The 21,893-nt window shown below is 41.7% G+C and overlaps 1 protein-coding gene across 1 annotated transcript in view; it reads right to left on the bottom strand.

Annotated features, from left to right (window-relative positions):
• The window catches only part of LOC135218788 (RNA cytidine acetyltransferase-like), a 268,720-nt gene that overhangs the window by 233,517 nt on the left and 13,310 nt on the right, over window positions 1-21,893 (bottom strand). The window contains exon 2 of the mRNA XM_064255237.1: window positions 4,340-4,428. Within this exon, the coding sequence (XP_064111307.1) occupies window positions 4,340-4,428 (89 nt within the window). The remainder of the gene's footprint in view (window positions 1-4,339; window positions 4,429-21,893) is intronic.

Below are 21,893 nucleotides of genomic sequence, written 5' to 3'. Positions count from 1 at the left end.
GACTTGAGGGGCAATGGGAAGAGTTCTCTCCTTAAGGCCTTGGATTTGCAGACTTAGAAAGAAATCTCAGCCTAGGTTTAATATGTGTATGAACCTCTGGCACCTGCCCAGGCCTTGGCTTTGTGTCTGATTGGCTTTTAAGCAAGGTTTTACCTGAAGGTTTTCTCTTTAATCTAGGAATCACAGAGAAGGAATGCGACCTGGGAGGGGGCAAACCTCCTGTGAAACCCATGAAGGAATTGGGAGTAAAGGGAGAGGAAGAATCAGAGTCACTCGAGGAAAGACCCCGGTGACCAACTAGGCTAGCCTCATTAACACTGTTACCTGTAACCATATCTAGTGTAACGGGCAAACCCTCACTACTTCAAGTGAGACTACTTCCAAACCAAGGTCCGGCAACTCTGCCTCTTGCTGTTCCATAACTGAATCTTGAATTTATTTGATAATTGGTGCTGCGACTTTTGGGTCAACGTATCTGGCAGCTTTCCCGGCTGGGAAGGCTGCCATATCTTGAGGTAGAATATAAGGCTTCGCTTTCCCTACGTTCTGTCCAAAACCTCCAACCCAGATCTTGAGGGTGGAGAGTGCAGCATGCTTAACAGACTGCTCCGTCTGTAATGCAAGGAATGGGAATGTGTCAATTTCAAGTAAAATCTTTGAACATTATCCTTACATATGTTGATTAATTAATGTAATTTAATTTAAAGAAATTTTTATTATTTATTTATTATTTATTTAATTTATTTTTATTTATTTATTTATTTTTTTACACTAAAAAATGTAGTGTAATATAATTCCATGACAATATGCATAGAACAAGCAGTGCGGTAACTTACCGAACAGGTAACTTGTTGTACAAGTCGTAGCAGGCAAAGCAGTTTTCGTGATGCCAGACTACGGAACCGGTAAGCAATACTGCTCACGGGGCATGGTTCCGGCAAACATCATGGTTGCACGGATCCTGTAGACCGGCAACCAGACACTGAGTGGCCTGTAAGTGCAATAATATATAAGAACAATTGCACAAACTTATTAGGATATTATGATAATAATGTCATATGCCGGAGCATTCAGGACTGAAATAATATATATATATATATGTATATATATTCATATATTTACGTCCCGGGGACTGTGTAATAATTAAAACAACCCGGAGCTGTATGACCCGGGGTGGGGGGTACACGAAGTAACCCGGGACGGCCACATGAACTCGCAAGTTCCGTGGCAAAAGAAAGGAAAATATATATATATATTCATATATTTACGTCCCGGGGACTGTGTAAGAAATAAAACCACCCGGAGCTGTATGACCCGTGGGGGGTACACGGAGTAACTCGGGACGGCCACATGAACCCGCAAGTTCTGTGGCAAAAAGAAAAGAAAATAAAAATAAAAAAGAGAACTAAAATAACAATTATCATATCTCCGCCTACGGAAGAGTAACTTCCGTAAACATAGCCCTCAACGACTACCGGAGAAGCCGGAATCTAAATCCGCCTTATGCGGAGAGGGAATGTTTTAGGCGGATGAATGTAAGCTCCGGGAGCTGAAAGAAGCAGAGCGCAACAAATCCACGGAAGCCGAGGCTGCTACGCAAAGCAATCATCAACTCCGGAGGCGGTCGGCTGAGAAGCGACACCCACCAACCTAAGGTCCTGGAGGACCCTCTACATCCCCCCCTCCGCTGATGGGAACGGCTGTCAGCGACAACCAAGGCGAGAGGAGCACCCAACTACTGGGGGCCCCACGTGAGGGGGAGGGAGGGAGGGCTGATGGGGTGACGATCACGTGAGCAGCGTACCCTCGCAAATAAAAGATCACGAGGAAAACACAGGCATAGCCTATGTAGGCTAACCGACCTAACATCCAACATATACATAGAGAAAATAAAATCAATTACTTAAAGCTAAAAGAAAATCATGCTTTAACACGGGGGAAATGAAAATAAACTTACGTAAAATATAAAACCACAATGAAGGCCACTCGATAACGGTGGGCGCAAAAGGGAAAAACTACTTGCCTACTTTGCCTATTGACAAAACGATAAGAAACGGCAAGCTGACGAAAAGAAAAAAGGGAAAATTCTTGAATGAAATAAACCAAACTTAAAAATAACAGAGGGGGGGGGGGGGGGGCGGTGGATAAACGGCGAAGCACGAAATAAAAAAACGTGCTCGAATGAAGACCCCCGTGAAAAACATGAAAATAATGAAAATAACAAAACATAAATGAAAATAGGATCGACTAAAAACTGCCACCCAAGAAATAAATAAATATATGTACTGAAATATCACATGTTACAAGCAGAGAGGAAGACCACTCGAAATCGGTACAATTCAAGGATAAGCCGTAAAGGCGACTTGCCGCCCGCCCGCTACTTATAAGTGACGCCTAATAAAATGCTAAATAAAGGCAAAACGAAAGGCAAATTCACTCTCTAAATATTGAAAAAGGGCGGAACCAGTACTTAACTTGGGTGAAGAGGTAGATTGACGATCCGTAACCAAGAATAAAAATAAAAGAACAAATAGCTATAGTATTCGAACGTACGAACACGATATGGCTATCGAAAAGTATGTCGTCACAGACGCCTTCAACGGGGTAGCTAGGTGTGACCTATGGGTCGGCTCCCCGTATTTAGGGTCTTTTGATGAGGAAAAGGCTAATTGGAGGGGTTGCTGTGGTAGTGTTTAACACTCGCCCCAGTTTTATACCGACACCTTTTATATAGGTGAGCGAGTCAGAAGCTTCTGACATGTCCAATTTAGCAGTTCTCTGGTATTATAGCAATATTTTACTAGAAATAGTGCTAAAGCAGACATATTTCACGGGAGCGACACGGCTGAGCCCAGAAATTAAGTTTTATACAAGTAATTATATACTTAGCTAATGATTATGCTTGCACAGCATCCTAAATAAAAAATTTGTGAACAAGTAACTGTTGCAATGTGGGAGTGACAGGTCCCACCCACTGCAATAAGTAGCAACAAGCGACTGAAGCCAAATGACATCAATCTTATTTATGGCCATAAATCCATGAAAAAACAGAGGGGAGGAGGGCAGACTCTGATTTAGTAATTACTTGGTAAGTATATTATAAAACTTCATTTAATTATAAAAATATAATTCTTATAAAAGTAACTGCTGCCTTTTTAATGAAGGATACAAATAATTCATTTGCCTCATTATTTCTCAAATAATAAATGGCAGAAAACTATTGGTTTGCACAGTAAATATTTCCCAATCTGCTTTTTACATGTTATATTGTGGAGAGTACGGTTTTGGTTTGGATATTATTATGGGAAAATGATAATTGGAGTAGGAACCATCACATGTATTCCAGTCTAGTTTGTCAATTATATTTGTGGCACAATGGTGACATCTATTGAGAAAAATATTCCATGGTTTTGGAATAGTATGAATATACTTCATTGTCATCCAGACCATAGAGATTATTAGTGTTCATAAAGTTTTCTACTTTCCATTTTCATCTGGTGTAATATTGTTGTTAGTCCCATATTGGATTACGAATGTGCATTGAAATCATCTATAATTATTATGGGATTCTTAGTTTTTTATCATTATTATTATTATTATTTTAAATATGTTTAAATCATACTTTTTATTAGGCTAGTTATATAAGTTAATAATATCCAACTAACATATTGTTTACTATTTTCACTGTTATTACCAAAATTTGTAATTCAGTGTAATCTACATCTACTTTGTTGTATATTATTTTATTATAGACATATATTACTGTTCCTAAATGATTTCCATTTCCTTGGCTGTTGTGGCTAGTAGATATTTACCTATATTTGGAACAAGTTTTCCTGTGTGTTGTATACGTACATGCAATCATTGGATTATGTTCGCTAATAAGTTGTTGGACTTCTCCTAAGTGCATTCTTGCTAACAATTCATTAAGTATACTCCCTTGTATTATATACTGATTGAATATGAGAGTGGTCAAATTACTCTTAATTATATACAATGATGCTTTCTTAAGTTTTTTTTAGTTAATTTATATTTTTGTAGGTCTTGATTCATTTTTAGTTGTAGTTTGAATTTAACTTTTATTAACTGTTACATTTTTACTATCTTGATTTAATTTTTCCATTTTGATTTTCTTTACAATATTATCTACAACACTGATATTTTCTTTGCAGTATTCTACCTCCACATCACAGACAATGATGCTGGACTATTACTTCATGAAGTAAACATGTACTGTAACTGAATGGCATGTTATACATCAAGCTTCCTAAATAACACTTCACCGTCATTTTACCAACTATCACTAGTGTTCAACATAGAAAAAGGGTAAAATACATACTTAGGAACATCTGAACCCTTCTTATGACACCACAAAACTGATGGACGATCATTTGCTGCCTTACTCATTAAATGGTGAATGACCATTATCTGAAAAAATGCAATATCAGTTTAGTCTTAATAATAAGGTGGCCACTACTTGGAAATATTAACTTGAGGTAGATAACTTTATCAACAGGATGAAACTCATAAAAACTATAAACATGATATTCTTATAAAATTAGATTTTGTAATACGTACTTACCCAGTAATTATATAGCTAAGAGCTTCTACTCGACACCGGCCCAAATTAAAATTTTGCGGGTAGCACTTCGACGGCTCAGTGTAGGTATACAGTACCATCCCTCTATGGCAATAATTAGGAATGACTTAGCTAATCACGTCATTCTGTTTTATGCATAATGTTCATCAGAGGGGAGGGGAGGCGGGTGGGCTTTGATCATATAATTACTGGGTAAGTATACAAAAATAAATAATTTTATTATAAAAATATTTTTGTATATGTGACTCACCCAGTAATTATATAGCTGATTCCACACTGAATGGAGGTAGGATCATGGGCATATTCTACTCCAAAGCATTAAATCATGTAATGAATTTGAAATGGACGAATTGATCTTCGAGAGTAGTAGGTTTGGGGTGGTGGACGGATTGATCCTGTAGATAAACAATATTAACCCTTAAACGCCGAAGGGGTATAATAAAAATCGTCTCCCGTATGCCGAGGGGGTCTCGGAGTGAGCACCGAAGCGTAAAAAATATTTTTTTCAAAAAATCACAGAGCGCTTAGTTTTTAAGATTAAGAGTTCATTTTTGGCTCCTTTTTTTGTCATTGCCTGAAGTTTAGTATGCAACCATCAGAAATGAAAAAAAATATCATTATCATATATAAATAATGCAATATATGACAGCGCGAAAACAAAATTTCATATATAATTGTATTCAAATCGCTCTGTGAGCAAAACGGTTAAAGTTAAAGAGTTAATTTTTTTTTGTTATATTGTACACTAAATTGCGATCATTTTGGTATATAACACATTGTAAAATGATCAAAGCAACACAGAGAAAATATTATCACAAAATGATGCATGAATTCGTAACGCGAGGACGTAATCAATTGGTTTTTTTTTTTAAATTCACCATAAATCTAAATATTGTTCTAGAGACTTCCAATTTGTTTCAAAATGAAGATAAATGATTGAATATTACTATACTAAGAGTTTTAGCTTACAATTGCAGTTTTAGACCATTTCAGGTGAGTTAAAGTTGACCGAATGTCGAATTTTTTTATATATATTTTTTATATGCTAATATTTCGAAAATGAGAAAAGCTACAACCTTCAATTATTTTTTTTTGTATTCTACATGAAATTGCACACATTTTCATATATAAAACTCTATGAAATGCCTAATATGAAACGGAGCAAATATTCTGAGAATGCGACGTACGCATTTTGGAGATTTCCGGCGGAGAATCCGTGCGCGGAGGGAAGGAAAGTTTTTTTTAAAATTGACCATAAATCTAAATATTGTGCTAGAGACTTCAAATTTGTTTCAAAATGAAGATAAATGACTGAATATTACTAGATTGTAAGACTTTTAGCTTACAATTGCGTTTTTCGACCATTTCGGTAGTCAAAGTTGGCCAGACATGGTTTTTTTTTATTTATCGTGATTTATATGCAAATATTTCAAAAATGAGAAAAGCTATAACCTTCAATTATTTTTAGTTGTATTCTACATGAAATTGCACACATTTTCATATATAAAATGATATTGTCGTGATACAATAAAGTTTTATACATACTTACCTGACAGATATATACTTAGCTATAGACTCCGTCGTCCCCGACAGAAATTCAAATTTTGCGGCACACACGCTACAGGTAGGTCAGGTGATCTACCGCACTGCCCTGGGTGGCAGGACTAGGAACCATTCCCGTTTTCTAATCAGATTTCCTCTCTTCCACCTGTCTCCTGCAGGGAGGCTGGGTGGGCCATTAATCGTATATATCTGTCAGGTAAGTATGTATAAAACTTTATTGTATCATGACAATATCATTTTTATACATTCAACTTCCCTGCCAGATATATACTTAGCTGATTGGCACCCATTGGTGGTGGGTAAGAGACAGCTAACTACTGAAATAGACAGGTAAACAACATATGTTGTAGGTATTAATAAAACCTTGGTTCCTACCTGATTAGGCGGAAGACTTCGTGGCTACTGCCCAGGAGTCTGCTTCGCCTCAAGAGCCTCAGCGAGATATTGATCTATGGCTAAGAGTTCTTGTGGGTCTGCCAATGGGGTCTTATCCACTTACTCGGCAGAGCCTAAAGGCCTTTGTCATTGGGTGCTATTCCCACTAAACATGACAATGCACCTTGTTCAAGGAGCACAACACCAATCCCGATCACCTGATCCTAACATTCACGTTAGTTCTAAAAGATTGCAAGGAGTTATCCCCAAACTCCTTACAAACAACCAATAACTCGAAACATAAAAAATCACGTACACTTTATAAGAGAACACACAAAAAAAAGAAAATTTGTACCTCCCTACTAGTCATATACACACCTAGTCCCCTACTAGCAAAGGCAGCGGCCGCCTGTGCGACACCAAGCACTCCTGCTAGCAGGAAACCAAGAACATATCTAACCAGAGGGTTTATGTACATCTAAAATAAAAAAAAAAATTTTTTAAGGATCAGTCTTGCTCCAAGTCCAGTACTGTATCTGCTGACACAAACGGACCGAGAGAGAAGCATTTCTCATAGGTCACCCTTACATCCTTCAGGTAATGAGATGCAAAAACTGAATTGCATCTCCAATATGTAGCTTCTAGGATATTCTTCAGCGACATATTCTTTTGAAACGCTAGCGACGTGGCTACCACCCTTACTTCATGAGTTTTAACTCTTAGAAGTCTGAAGGATTCATCCGGGCAATTCTTGTGCGCCTCAATAATCACACTTCTCACAAAGAAGGCTAAGGCGTTTTTTAGACATGAGTCGTTTTGGGGTTCCTCACAGCCACACCAAAGACCCTGTTGACAACCTCCCATCTGCTTCTTTTTATCAAGATAAAATTTAAGAGCCCTAACCGGGCAAAGAGACCTTTCTATCTCTCTACCTACCAGGTTAGATAGGCCTTTTACTTCAAAGCTCCTGGGCCAAGGCTTTGAAGGGTTCTCATTTTTCGCCAGAAATAATGTCTGGAACGAACAGATGGCCGAATCTCCTTTAAAACCAACTTTAGAGTCCAGAGCGTGCAATTCGCTCGTCCTTTTGGCTGTCGCGAGGGACAATAGGAATAAACATTTCCTAGTAATGTCCCGAAAGGAGGCAAGATGTAGAAGTTCGAATTTGTCCGAGGCGAGGAATTTCAGGACCACGTCCAGATTCCAGCTAGGTGTTCTCGGAGTTCTCGATTTCGAAGTCTCGAAAGACCGAATCAAATCGTGGAGATCCTTATTTTCTGCAATCTCCAGCCCTCGATTCCGGAATACTGCTGACAGCATACTCCTGTATCCCTTGATGGTTGACACAGAAAGTTGCGATTCCTCTCTAAGAAAAAGGAGGAAATCGGCAATGTTGGTTACAGAGGTACTGGAGGAGGACAGCTTCTTTGTCCTACACCATCTCCTAAAGACTTCCCACTTCGATTGGTATACTCGCCTAGTAGAGGATCTGCGGGCTCTAGCGATAGCGCTTGCAGCCTTGCGAGAAAACCCTCTCGCTCTGACGAGTCTTTCGATAGTCGAAAGGCAGTCAGAGCGAGACCGGGGAGGTTGTGATGAAACCTCTCGAAGTGGGGTTGTCTGAGTAGATCTGTTCTGCTTGGCAGAGATCTGGGGAAGTTCACCATCCACTCCAGTACCTCAGTGAACCATTCTTGGGCTGGCCAAAATGGGGCTATGAGGGTCAACCTCGTTCCCTTCGAAGCCACAAATTTCCTGAGCACTTCCCCCAGAATCTTGAATGGGGGAAAGGCTTAGGCATCTAGGCCCGACCAATCTAGGAGAAAAGCGTCGATTGCAAAGGCTCTTGGATCTTCTGCTAACGAGCAAAATATCTCTATCCTTTTGGAGAGGAACGTAGCAAACAGGTCTATGTGAGGCCTCCCCCACAGGGACCACAGACTTTGACACACTTCTGCGCGTAGAGTCCACTCTGTAGGAAGGACCTGATTTCTCCTGCTTAGTCTGTCTGCTCTCACGTGTCGTTTCCCCTGCACAAATCTGGTGAGGAGAGTTATACCTCTTTCCTCTCCAGATTAACAGACTCTTCTTAGCTGGTAGAGGGAGAACGAATGAGTCCCTCCTTGTTTGCGGATGTAAGCCAGAGCCGTGGTGTTGTCCGAGTTTATCTGAACCACCCCGCCTCTGACTTACCTTTAAAACCAACTTTAGAGTCCAGAGCGTGCAATTCGCTCGTCCTTTTGGCTTGTCGCGAGGGACAATAGGAATAAACATTTCCTAGTAATGTCCAGAAAGGAGGCAAGATGTAGAGTTTCGAATTTGTCCGAGGCGAGGAATTTCAGGACCACGTCCAGATTCCAGCTAGGTGTTCTCGGAGTTCTCAATTTCGAAGTCTCGAAAGACCGAATCAAATCGTGGAGATCCTTATTTTCTGCAATCTCCAGCCCTCGATTCCGGAATACTGCTGACAGCATACTCCTGTATCCCTTGATGGTTGACACAGAAAGTTGCGATTCCTCTCTAAGAAAAAGGAGGAAATCGGCAATGTTGGTTACAGAGGTACTGGAGGAGGACAGCTTCTTCGTTCTCCTACACCATCTCCTAAAGACTTCCCACTTCGATTGGTATACTCGCCTAGTAGAGGATCTGCGGGCTCTAGCGATAGCGCTTGCGCCTTGCGAGAAAACCCTCTCGCTCTTGACGAGTCTTTCGATGTCGAAAGGCAGTCAGAGCGAGACCGGGGAGGATTGTGATGAAACCGCTACGAAGTGGGGTTGTCTGAGTAGATCTGTTCTGCTTGGCAGAGATCTGGGGAAGTTCACCATCCACTCCAGTACCTCAGTGAACCATTCTTGGGCTGGCCAAAATGGGGCTATGAGGGTCAACCTCGTTCCCTTCGAAGCCACAAAATTTCCTGAGCACTTCCCCCAGAATCTTGAATGGGGGAAAGGCCTTAGGCAATCTCAGGCCCGACCAATCTAGGAGAAAAGCGTCGATTGCAAGGCTCTTGGATCTTCTGCTAACGAGCAAAATATCTCTATCCTTTTGGAGAGGAACGTAGCAAACAGGTCTATGTGAGGCCTCCCCCACAGGGACCACAGACTTTGACACACTTCTGCGTGTAGAGTCCACTCTGTAGGAAGGACCTGATTTCTCCTGCTTAGTCTGTCTGCTCACGTTTCGTTTCCCCTGCACAAATCTGGCGAGGAGAGTTATACCTCTTTCCTCTGTCCAGATTAAACAGGATCTCTTGTTAGCTCGGGTAGAGAGGGAGAACGAATGAGTCCCTCCTTGTTTGCGGATGTAAGCCAGAGCCGTGGTGTTGTCCGAGTTTATCTGAACCACCCCGCCTCTGACTACCTCCCTCGAAGAACCTTAAGGCCAGGTGTATGGCTACTAGTTCCTTGCAATTGATATGCCAAGACACCTGTTCCTTTGTCCAGGTGCCTGACACCTCCCTTTGTCCTAGCGTTGCTCCCCATCCCGACTCCGAAGCGTCGGAAAATAACACTTGGTTGGGGTTCCGCCGCAGGGGAAGAGACAAGCCTTCGTTCTTTTTGAGAGGAATGAACCACCACTTCAAGTGATTCTTCACCTCCTGGGGAATCGGAAAAGATTCTGAGAGTTGCCCCGCTTCCCAACTCCATACCTTTTTCAGGAAAAACTGTAGAGGGCGAATGTGAAGCCTCCCTTAGAGTGAAGAACTTCTCTAGCGAGACAGACCGTCCCTAACAGGACTCAAATATTCCCTCGCTGAACTGTGTTCTCTCTCTAAGAAGTTCGAGATCTTTGACAAGCCTCGAGTGACTCTCTCTTGCGAAGGAAACACCCGAAAACCTCGAGAATCCATCTGAATCCCCAGATGAACCAGGTTCTGGCTGGGGATCAGTTGTGACTTCTCGAGGTTTACGAGTAATCCCAGAGACTGTATCAGATTTTGTGTTATCTTCAGGTCCTCCAAACACTGGCTCTCTGACTTGGCCCTGATTAACCAGTCGTCTAAGTAGAGGGGAGATGTTGATTCCCTCTAGATGAAGCCATTTCGCTACATTCGCCATCAGGTTGTGAAGACCTGAGGAGCTGTAGACAGGCCGAAACACAGAGCCCTGAATTGAAAAATCTTGCCCCCTATCATGAACCGAAGATATTTTTTCGATGAGTGGTGAATGGGGACATGGAAATACGCGTCTTGTAAGTCCAGAGAGACCATCCAATCTCCTGGACGTAGGGCTGACATCACCGAGGAGGACGTTTCCATTCGGTTAAATTCTTCTTCTTTTCTACAAATCGGTTCAACGCGCTTACGTCCAGTACCGGTCTCCACCCCCCCCCCCCCCCCGCCCCCGAAGCCTTTGTCACTAAGAAAAGGCGATTGTAAAATCCCGGGGAGTGTGGATCCTGCACCAGTTCGATGGCCTCCTTTTCCCACATTTGCTCCACCATTCGAAGGAGCGTATCTCTCATTATAGGATCTCTGTATCTTGCGGACAGTTCCCGAGGAGTAGAGGTTAGAGGACTGTCTTGAAGGGGATGATGTATCCCTTCCTTAGAACCGACACCGACCAGGAGTCGGCTCCTCTCAGCGCCCAGGCTCCTGCGTAGTTCAGGAGTCTGGCGCCTACTGGTGTTCGGAGGATCTGAGAGTCATTTTCCCTTCTTGAAGAGCCGGAAGGAAGACCTTCTCTTTTATCTGAGCTCTTCTTTCTGGAGGGGCGGACGAGCCGCGCACCTCCACGAAAGGGCTGCTGAGGAGGACGAGGGTCCTTCTTAAGAGGTTGACATCATATAGGAGATTCTTCTTCGATGTCTGCACAAGGAGGTCTTGTGTCGCCTTCTCAGTTAGTGAGCGTGAAATATCTTTCACCAGCTGAGAAGGGAACAGATGATCGGACAAAGGGGCGAACAGTAAAGCGGTTCTCTGACTCGGAGAAACAGTTTTAGACAAGAGGGAAGCATACACTGATCTCTTTTTTAGCAAGCCTGCCCCAAAAAGGGAGGACACCTCCCCCGAGCCGTCTTGGACTACCTTATCCATACATGCCAGGACGCTATGTAGAACCTTCGGTTCTTCAAGGAGTTAAAAATTCTCGTCGCGGTCCATGAGAACTTTCTTAGCAAGTACTCCGAGAGACCAGTCGTGGAAAAGGAATTGAACACCATTCCTAAAAAAGCGATGAAGAGTCCTTTAAGAAGGTGGTTCCAACTCCGAAAAACGATCCATGGTCCGATTCTGGCCGATCCTAATGAGTGTCGTCTGGAAGCATCAACCAGATTTGAGAAGTCTGTGTCTGCTGATGCAGGGAGAGAAAGCCCCATGGCTTCTCCTGTCCCGTACCAAATGCCTCTCCTTCCAAGGAGTTTGGAAGGAGGCATGCAAAACACTGTTTTGCCCAACTCTTTCTTCTTGCCCATCCATGAATCTAGAGACTGGAGGGCCTTCTTCATAGAAATCGCTGGTTTCATTTTAAGAAAAGCAGAGGGACTTAATACGGTCGTAGTACTCGAAGAAGAGCGAAACGAGCGAAGGAGGAGCAGCCGGGCTTAAGAGTCTCCATACTCTTGAAGCAATAAGGAGGCTAACTTTTGTAGTTAGACAGTCCCTCATTTGTAGGGGACTCGTCTTCTGACACCTCTTCTAATACATCCCGACGATCGGAAGAGGGAGAACGATTCCCGCCCGTTTGGAGGATGAGCCTTTCCAAGACCTCCTTCGATCCGAAGGGGAGGTGCTTCTGTCTGGGGAAGAGTCACCAAAAACTCTCTCGGATACTAGTCTCGTCGAACCTTGCCTCTTGGTTGGCTTCCGACTCTTGACTCCTGCCTCCTGACTCCTGCCTCCTGACTCCTGACTCCTGCCTCCTGGGAGACTCCTCACTCCTGGCTCCTGACTCCTGCCTCTGGTCCTCACTTCTGGCTCCTGCCTCTTGGGTGACTCCTCACTCCTGGTTGGCGCCACACGCCTGTTTGGCTCCTCGCACCTGGTTGGAGTCGCACTCCTGGTTGGCTCCTCACTCCTGACCGGAGTCACGCGTCTAGTCGACTCCCGTCTGATTAATTCTTCACTCCTGGCTGGCGCCACGCGCCTGAATGACTCCTCACTCCTATCTGGCGCCTTGCGTTTGGTTGGCTCCTCGCTCCTGCTTGGAGCCTCACTCCTGGAAGGAGCTTCGCGCCTGTATGCAGGGACCTCCATACGTCGAGAGGACCTCTTGATGGGAAGAGAAGTATCTTTCCTTCGAGGAGGTTCCTTTGAGAGCACTCCCACTAACGAAGATATTTGTTCTTGCATGGAGAGAAGGATTCTCTTAGTAGCCTCCTCCTTCTCCTCTTCGGGAGGAGGCGAAGGAGGAGTAGAGGTGTCTAGAGGTTCCACGCCAACTACGGGTGACAATAGGGCTCTCTTTGCCCTCTTAACATCCAAAGGAGACTCCTCCGGGAAGCGTTCCGGGCTCGAGTCCAGAGCCGGTGCTTTCCAACTCCTCTTCAATGGTCGCGAGCGATCAGAATCCCTCCAACCGCATCTAGGAGACAAAGATTCAGAAGATGAAAAACACTCACGCAGGACGCTTTTACAATAGCGATCCCTGGCAGTCTGGGGTGTCACAGAGCCTGCCGAAGGGACACCTGATCGGTGGGGAATCTCCACAACCTCCTTACGGTTTTTGACATTCCTTCTCCTCTGGGCTTGGGAGCTTGGAAGAGGTCTAGACCTGAGAGCGTTGTGGAGCCGACCAGACGCCCCCTCCACTACACTGGGGACACTCATATCACTGTCCACTGTATAATCACTAGCCTTACCTTGCAAAGCAGCCATTTTGTTTTCCATGATTTTGAAAGCGGCTTTTAGATCCGCAAGTTCCTTTGCCGAATCTGCAGGATCTGCAATAGGTGAAGAGGCTGAAAAGGAAGGAGAAGTGGCAATTCTTACAAGAGGGGAAGAAGTTCCCAAACTAGGAACTAGCTCATGAGATCTAGAACCACTCATACTTCTAGAGGAAGCTTTCCTCATTCTCTCTCTTTCTAACTTTTTCAAATAAGTAGTTAGATTCTTCCACTCTTTCTCACTCAAATTCTCGCATTCCTTACATGTGTTAGTAAAAGAACATTCATACTCTCTGCAACCTTTACAAACGGTGTGAGGATCGACCGAAGCTTTCGGCAACCTCACCTGACAGCCTACATTCACACAATATCTCATCACCATTCCGGCGTCAGACATTCTAAGAAAATTCCAAAGCAAGTCCACAAAAACAGTCCACAAAAGCGTATGCCAATCCAACAATCCAGATACATCACCAAAAGTCGGTCAAGAAGATCAATTGTAGATGAAAAAAGAAAATCCAGTCAAGAGGAACCAACAACAATGTTGATGGTCCGGGCAACAGAGGAAATCTGATTAGAAAACGGGAATGGTTCCTAGTCCTGCCACCCAGGGCAGTGCGGTAGATCACCTGACCTACCTGTAGCGTGTGCCGCGAAATTTGAATTTCTGTCGGGGACGACGGAGTCTATAGCTAAGTATATATCTGGCAGGGAAGTTGAATGTATAAAAACTTTAACGGCTAATTTAAAATGGTGTAAACATTACGACAATCGCAAGTATGATTTTTTCGAAAGAGTTACTGTGCGGACGTAAGGAAAAAGTTGTTTTTTTTCATAAATTCACCATAAATCGAAATATTGTGCTAGAGAATTCCATTTGTTGCAAAATGAAGGTAAATGATTGAATATTACTAGAATATAAGAGTTTTAGCTTACAATTGCATTTTTCGACCATTTCGGAGGAGTCAAATTTGACCGAAGGTTGAAATTTTGGCACTTATTGTTATTTATATGAAAATATTTCAAAACTGATAAAAGCTACAACCATGGGTCGTTTTTAGATGTATTGTGCATGAAATTGCGCACATTTCCATATATAAAACATTACGTAACGGCTAATTTAAAATGGTGCAAACATTACGACAATCGCACATATGATTTTTTTCGGAAGAGTTACTGCGCGGACGTAAGGAAAATGTTTTTTTCATAAATTCACCATAAATCGAAATATTGTGCTAGAGACTTCCAATTTGTTGCAAAATGAAGGTAAATGATTGAATATTACTAATATATAAGAGTTTTAGCTTACAATTGCGTTTTTCGACCATTTCGGTAGAGTCAAAGTTGACCGAAGGTTGAAATTTTGGCACATCGTTATTTATATGAAAATATCTCAAAACTGATAAAAGCTACAATCATGAGTATTTTTTGTTGTATTCTACATGAAATTGCGCACATTTTCATATATAATACTCCATGTAACGGCTAATTTAAAATGGTGCAAAAATTATGTCAAAGTGACGAAATAATTTCTGAGATGTGTCACTGATACTTTTTAGTGCGATAAGAAAGAAATTCGCGCTTGCCCGCCTGCGTAACGATTGTAAACAAATCAACCCCTTGATCCGTGAACTCCCAGCATCCCCCAAGGCGCGTGATTCAAAAGTTTTTGGCTGGTAGGCCTATAAGTATTTTTCCGAGAGTTTTTAAAAAAACTTTTCTATGTCGACGTAAAATACGTCCAGTCGGCACCCGACAGACGTAAAATACGTCCAATAGGCGTTTAAGGGTTAAGCGCCATTGATTTGGACAGAATTGGGTGGGAAAGAGGTGCCAATACTTCTATAGCCCATAAATTTACTAATGGCAACTTTTACATTGGTTAAAACCACAAATCGGGCGTCTCAAGACTTTTTAGTTCTGCTTCTAACTTCAAAGGGGAAGGTATTACGTCTCTGTTTCACATGACGTCTTTTTGTAAATTTGCTCATTAATATATCAAGGGGTTGCTGTTGGTTTTTTTTTCTTGTCTTTTATGATAGTAGTATGTCAGTTTTAAATGTAAAAACATGTAAAAGTAAAAAAAAAGTTATTGAATCTTCTCGGAAAATTAACCTAAAGGTTTTTCAACAAATATGCTAAGAATTTGTTACTGATTTTATTTCTTATCTGTTTTGATATTGTGTGAGCAGTAATTACAATTTTACAAAACAAAATAAAATTATCTATAAGAAAGAACATATATAAATTGGTAAAATTTACGAGTGTCTTGTAAAGAGGCCCAACGAGGGGTTGTAAATAAGTAGTAATTTTCAAACTTCTCATAGAAGGTAGGGAAAAAAAAAATTTTTTCTTTCACCATGTACATCTGCATATCCTTCTCTTTCCTTAGATGTGTTTTTTTTTTTTTTTTTTTTTTTTTTTTTTTTTTTTTTTTTTTAATTTGCCGACCTCAAAGTTTACCCAGCCTGTGGAGCTGCATATTACCCATCCAGTAAGGGTTAAGAGAGCTATGCAGATGAATACTGCCTCTGTTTGGTGCTCATCTTAACACTGAAATAACATCATGGCCCATCCACTTTGAGTGGTGGGTGTTCCAGGTACAATGTAACCCCTAGCTCTCCAAACTCAGCACCTTACTGAAAGGTGAAGAGATAACAGAACATCCTTCTCTTTCCATAGATGTGTTTTTTTTTTTATTTGCCGACCTCAAAGTTTACCCAGCCTGTGGAGCTGCATATCAATATATTACCCATCCAGTAAGGGTTAAGAGAGCTATGCAGATGAATACTGCCTCTGTTTGGTGCTCATCTCAACACTGAAATAACATCATGGCCCATCCACTTTGAGTGGTGGGTGTTCCAGGTACAATGTAACCCCTAGCTCTCCAAACTCAGCACCTTACAGAAAAGGTGAAGGGTTAACAGAACATCCTATGCTTCCTTCCGCGATGTCATGCCAGTCACTAACAATGTTCTCGAGGTATTAAAAAATTTCTAACCCCCCCTTTTTTTTTCAAAGCTTACATAGAAAAGAAAACAAAGATAATAAACAAAGGTTGTTTATGCCCTCAGTAGATTGATAATAGAATGGGCTTAAAGAGCAACAAGTGACTGAAAATAAAGGAGGAAGAAGCTGTTTTTATATCTTTAGCTTTGCTCCCAACAAGGCCAAGAGACACTCCACAACACTGTGTGCGTCTCAAACATGAAGCCCATGTAAAATGGAAGACCACACTTTTAGACAGAGGAAGAGAGGAGTTCTAACCATAACTTCCTAGGGTATGGATGGTCCTCTGATTCCTTTTGTGATGAAGGCTGGAAGTCTAGCCTTGTAAACAAACAGGGATGAACTGCTTGATGAACTGCTGCTTGTCACGCCAAAGGCTGGTTCAGGGAGTAACTGTTCTGTTTACCCTGGAAGCAGAGCTATCAAGGCAGGCGAAGCTTTCTAATGTTCACTCCAAATCATGGTTAACAACTAGTAGTTGAACACTTTTATGAATTAAGAGAAAATAGAAGAAAAAAACTGCTGTATTTGTCTGAACAATCATTCTGAATCATTGCAGATGTCTATGCATTAACTGCGATGAAGCTGAAGACTTCGAGACTTCTGTTGTACCGTAGGGTAAACAGAAAGACAATGATAAATCTAATGAGACATAACTCTGTCTGATGATTCTTGCAATGGTAATTGAGGAGTTCAAGACAGGAACCATAAGCGAGAATCCAAAGCCAACCATAGACAATATCTGTGATGGTTGGGCAGAGCGATTCGAGTTAGGCGTTAACCCTCGACAGAGGATAAACAAACTAGGCCAAACAAGATCTCAGACTCAGTGAGCAGGCACTCACTTGACTCTGGGCTGAGCTGCCTGGTAGTAAATTTCACCTTGGCATGCATTCGTCTTATAGAGATATCGAGGGCACAACAGATACACTAGAGGAAGTGCATGTTAATCGAAACATGAGGAGAAGCAACCCTCTTGTTTAGTGATAATACCAAATCACTAGACGCCTCAAAGTCCCAACCAGAAACTTTTGGGGGGCACAAAAGGCTGTCCTAAGTTTCAGGCTATTACGAGCAACTCTGGTTACGATAAGGTACTATTTGTCTCAGTCCCACACAAGAAGGACTAACTTACTGGTGTGCGTCTATCACAGAGACAGTGCAGCTGATAACAGACACATGCCTGCCTAATTCTTCTTCGCTACGAAAGAGAAAAGAATGACTGGAGGCAGATATCGTTTATTCTCTAATGAAGAGAGCAAACAAGATGCTATCCCAAAGGACGGTTTCTACGGCGATTACAAGACACTGAAGACTAGTCCATGCTGAACTGGTTGTTCCCACAAACAACTGAACGTACGTCTGCTGATATCCTAAGATAGAACCAGGAATATAGGCACTCGAATCTGAACTCAGGGGAGTACAGTCTGTAGAGATCCTATTATTTCCCCATCACGGTGTAACCCAGAAATTATGTTAAGAGAGAGAGAGAGAGAGAGAGAGAGAGAGAGAGAGAATTGACTGTTCTAGCCTGCTCTTCTCAGAACTAGCAGGAGGGGATGATAATGTAGCCGTCATCAACTTGCAGTGACGATAGCAGCAAAGTAAGGACTTAGGAGAACGTATTCGCCTCAGTGAACACTTCCAGAAAGGAGAGCATGGGGTCTCACGGACCAAATGGAGCCTTCTCTTCCTACAACAGGTTAGATTGCAGGAACGCAATAGTTGAGTGGAGTTGAATGCGCCAAAAGATGGCGAGAACTTGTCACATCTCGCCACACATCTGTCTTCGAGACAGGAGCAAACGAAAGATCCTGTAGTGTCGACAAAGACGAACGAGGAGACTGTCATCGAGCATCCAACAGCTAGCTGGCGCCAAACTACCAACAGCAGATAGTAGGGAAAGTGGAAAGCTCCGGGCAAGCTGGAGCATGGAAGTGTAGCTCTTCATATGGTGCAGAGCGCCTGGACAGAGATTGGTGCTCGACCAAAAACACCAGATACTACAGAGATCCAAGCGCCCAAACCTGGTGTCCACCAAAATGCCAAAGTAGGATCAGAGCTCTGATCCACTTCCTCTTCAACAGACAAGTCAGTAGTTCCACCTTTAAGAGCATATATGAGAAGGCGAGCAAGTCCGCACATCTGGCGCGAAAGCCTAGGAGAGGATTGGATAGCAAAAGCAAGAGGTCGCTCGAGAGATTGAACGCCTAGGTGTTAGTACAGGATGCTCAAAATTAAAACTAATCCAGCAGTGTTCAGTCAAAACCCATAAACGCATCACAAGATGCCCTTTTCAGTGGCTGTCTGCTGATACCTGGGAATAGCAACAGGTTCAACCGAGGGGGCAACTACTGGGGGCAACCTCCTCAGACTCCCTTTGACTACCAGTATGTCTTCTCCCCAGTGCAGAGGAGCAGGACAGCAACTTTAAGTCTAGGAGATCCGAGGGGCCAGATAGTCACCTCCTCTCACACACATCCAGAAATACGCCTTTCCAGCGGCTGTATGTCTATACCTGGGACTGACAACAGGTCTGACTGAGGGAGCAACTACCTGTATGTAACCCCCCAACCTCCCTAGGACCTTCGGTATGTCTTCTCCCTGGTGCAGAGGAGCGGGACAGTGACCTTTATCTAGGAGAATCGAGAGACAAGTAGCCCCCTCCTCCACTGCTACATTGATAAATCCATGATAATCAAAATAAAATGATGGCAAAGGCATGGGAAGAAAGCGATGGAGCCAGGCACGGGAGCAAATGACTAAGATAGGAGGGTTAGTAGGAGAGAACTGGCATCAGCTTTGGGAGGCATGAGGCAAGAGGCAAACACTGGGCATTAGGCAGGGCACAGGCACTCAAAACATCAGGTGTTTGGCATCCATTGTTGACCCAGACACTGGGCACTCGGCAGTCACTGGCGGCCGAAACATTGGGTGCACGGCAGTCACTGGAGCCCGAAACACTGGGCACCCAGCAACCATTGGAGCCCAAATGGACACCCAAGGGTGGATGCTTGGACAGTTAGTGTTTTGATTAAGCTGGTCTTATGCCAGCACAGCTCTTGCGTCTAGACAAACAAGAGGTAAGATGCCGACATTTCTGGAAATCTCAGTTACTTATTACTTTATGCAAATAATCGATCCATAATCGATTATATCTACCATATGAAACTCTAGTATAAAGGTAAGAAGAAATGCTAAAATTGTATGAATAACATTGTAATCTCAGTTACTTATTTATTATTGTAAGAAAATGAGCGATCAGTAATCGATTATTAACTATAGTTTATATAAAATTCTGGCATCTAGGGAAATGAAGGCATGCTAAAAATGTATAAATTGCATTTTTATTTCCTTAAAATCACGAAAATGTATGTGTACATTTTTGTATAATGTAACAAAACAAATTTCACTAATATTGTAAATTACTGTGCTTTTATTCTCTAATTAGTGATAAAGGAATAAAATAAGTATTTACAAATATATGATATAGCACTTCATATATTCAGATATGAACTGAAAATGAACGTAAATGTATAGTATACATTTATGCTCTAAAATAAGATAAATTTATATCAACAAATAGTTTTCTTATTTAGTCTCAAAGCAAATACCATGGTACCTCGACATACGAAAGGCTCAAATTATGAAAAATTCGAGTTACGAAAGCAAATACGAAGATTTTTTGGCTCTACATATGAAAATAGTTCGGGATACGAAAGGTTGTTGCTGTAAAGTCCCGAGATTCGCCCGGACCACCGATAACAATTTTAAAACTCGTGCGCCGCCAACTGAGTAAACTCGCCACCATCCTCCCGCTCTCCCATTGGTTCCTGATGCTAGTCACCGCCATAAGATTCTGCTCTCCTATTGGTCAGCATCTCTCCCATCGTGCATCTACGTAGCGGCGTTCTTCTTCGGCCACTCGGTAGTAGCATCGTTATCATAGGCACGCCGAATTCGTTCGTTCTATACAATTTCGTTTATTAACATAAATTCGTTAGTGATTTCGTTGTACTACTACTTTACTGTGTTGTGAGAGAACTTTAGTACATACGTATACTATATAACTTAACCCATAAACGCCGATTGGACGTATTAAACATCAACAAAAATTGTCTGTCAGGTGTCTAACTGAAGTCTGGTACGTCGACGCAAAATAGTTTTTAAAAAAATTTGCGGAAAAATAATTATAGGCCTACTAGGCAAAAACTTTTCAATCACGCACCTTGAAGGATGCTGGGACCTCACGGATCAAGCTGTTGTTTTGTTTATAAACGTTACCCAGGCGCGCAAGCGCGAATTTATTTCTTCTCGCACTAAAAAGCATCAGCGACACATCTCGGAAATTATTTCGTCACTTTGACATAATTTTTGCACCATTTTATATTACCCGTTACATAGAGTTTTATATATGAAAATGTGTGCAATTTCATGTAGAATACAACAAAAAACAACCCACAGTTGTACTTTTATCAGTTTTGAAATATTTTCATATAAATAACGATAAGTGCCAAAATTTCAACCTTTGGTCAACTTTGACTCTATCGAAATGGTCGAAAAACGCAATTGTAAGCTAAAACTCTTATATTCTAGTAATATTCAAACATTTACCTTCATTTTACAACAAATTGGAAGTCTCTAGAACAATATTTTGATTTATGGTGAATTTATGAAAAAAACTTTTTCCTTACGTCCGCACGGTAACTCTTCCGAAAAAATCATAAATTTTTTTGTCCGATTGTCGGAAGTTTGCACCGTCTTATATTAGCCGTTAAATATATAGTTTTATATATGGAAATGTGTGCAATTTCATGTAGAATACAACAATAAACAACCCATGGCTGTAGCTTTTATCAGTTTTAAAATATTTTCATATAAATAACAATAAGTGCCAAAATATCAACCTTCAGTCAACTTTGACTCGACCGAAATGGTCGGAAAACGCAATTGTACACTAAAACTCTTACATTCTAGTAATATTCAATCATTTACCTTAATTTTGCAACAAGTTGGAAGTCTCAAGCACAATATTTCGATTTATGGTGAATTTTTGAGAAAAAAACTTTTTCCTTACGTCCACGCAGTAACTCTTCCGAAAAAAATCAGAAATTTTTTTGTCCGATTGTCATAGTGTTTGCACCATTTTATATTAGCCATTACATAAAGTTATATATATGAAAATGAAAATGTGCACAATTTTATGTAGAATACAACAAAACACAACCCATGGTTGTAGCTTTTATCAGTTTTGAAATATTTTCATATAAATAGTAACGATAAGTGCCAAAATTTCAACCTTCGGTCAACTTTGACTCAACCAAAATGGTCGAAAACCGCAATTGTAAGCTAAAACTCTTATATTCTAGTAATATTCAATCATTTACCTTCATTTTGCAACAAATTGGAAGTCTCTAGCACAATATTTCAATTTATGGTGAATTTTTGAAAAAACTTTTCTACGTCCATGCGGTAACTGGCGAAAAAATCAGAAATGTTTTCGTCCGATTATCGTAATGTTTGC

This window comes from Macrobrachium nipponense, chromosome 1, assembly GCF_015104395.2.
Source record: "Macrobrachium nipponense isolate FS-2020 chromosome 1, ASM1510439v2, whole genome shotgun sequence".
Taxonomy (NCBI): Eukaryota; Metazoa; Arthropoda; class Malacostraca; order Decapoda; family Palaemonidae; genus Macrobrachium; species Macrobrachium nipponense.
The sequence above is the reverse complement of the archived record's forward strand: the minus strand, read 5'-3'. Positions and strand labels throughout refer to the sequence as shown.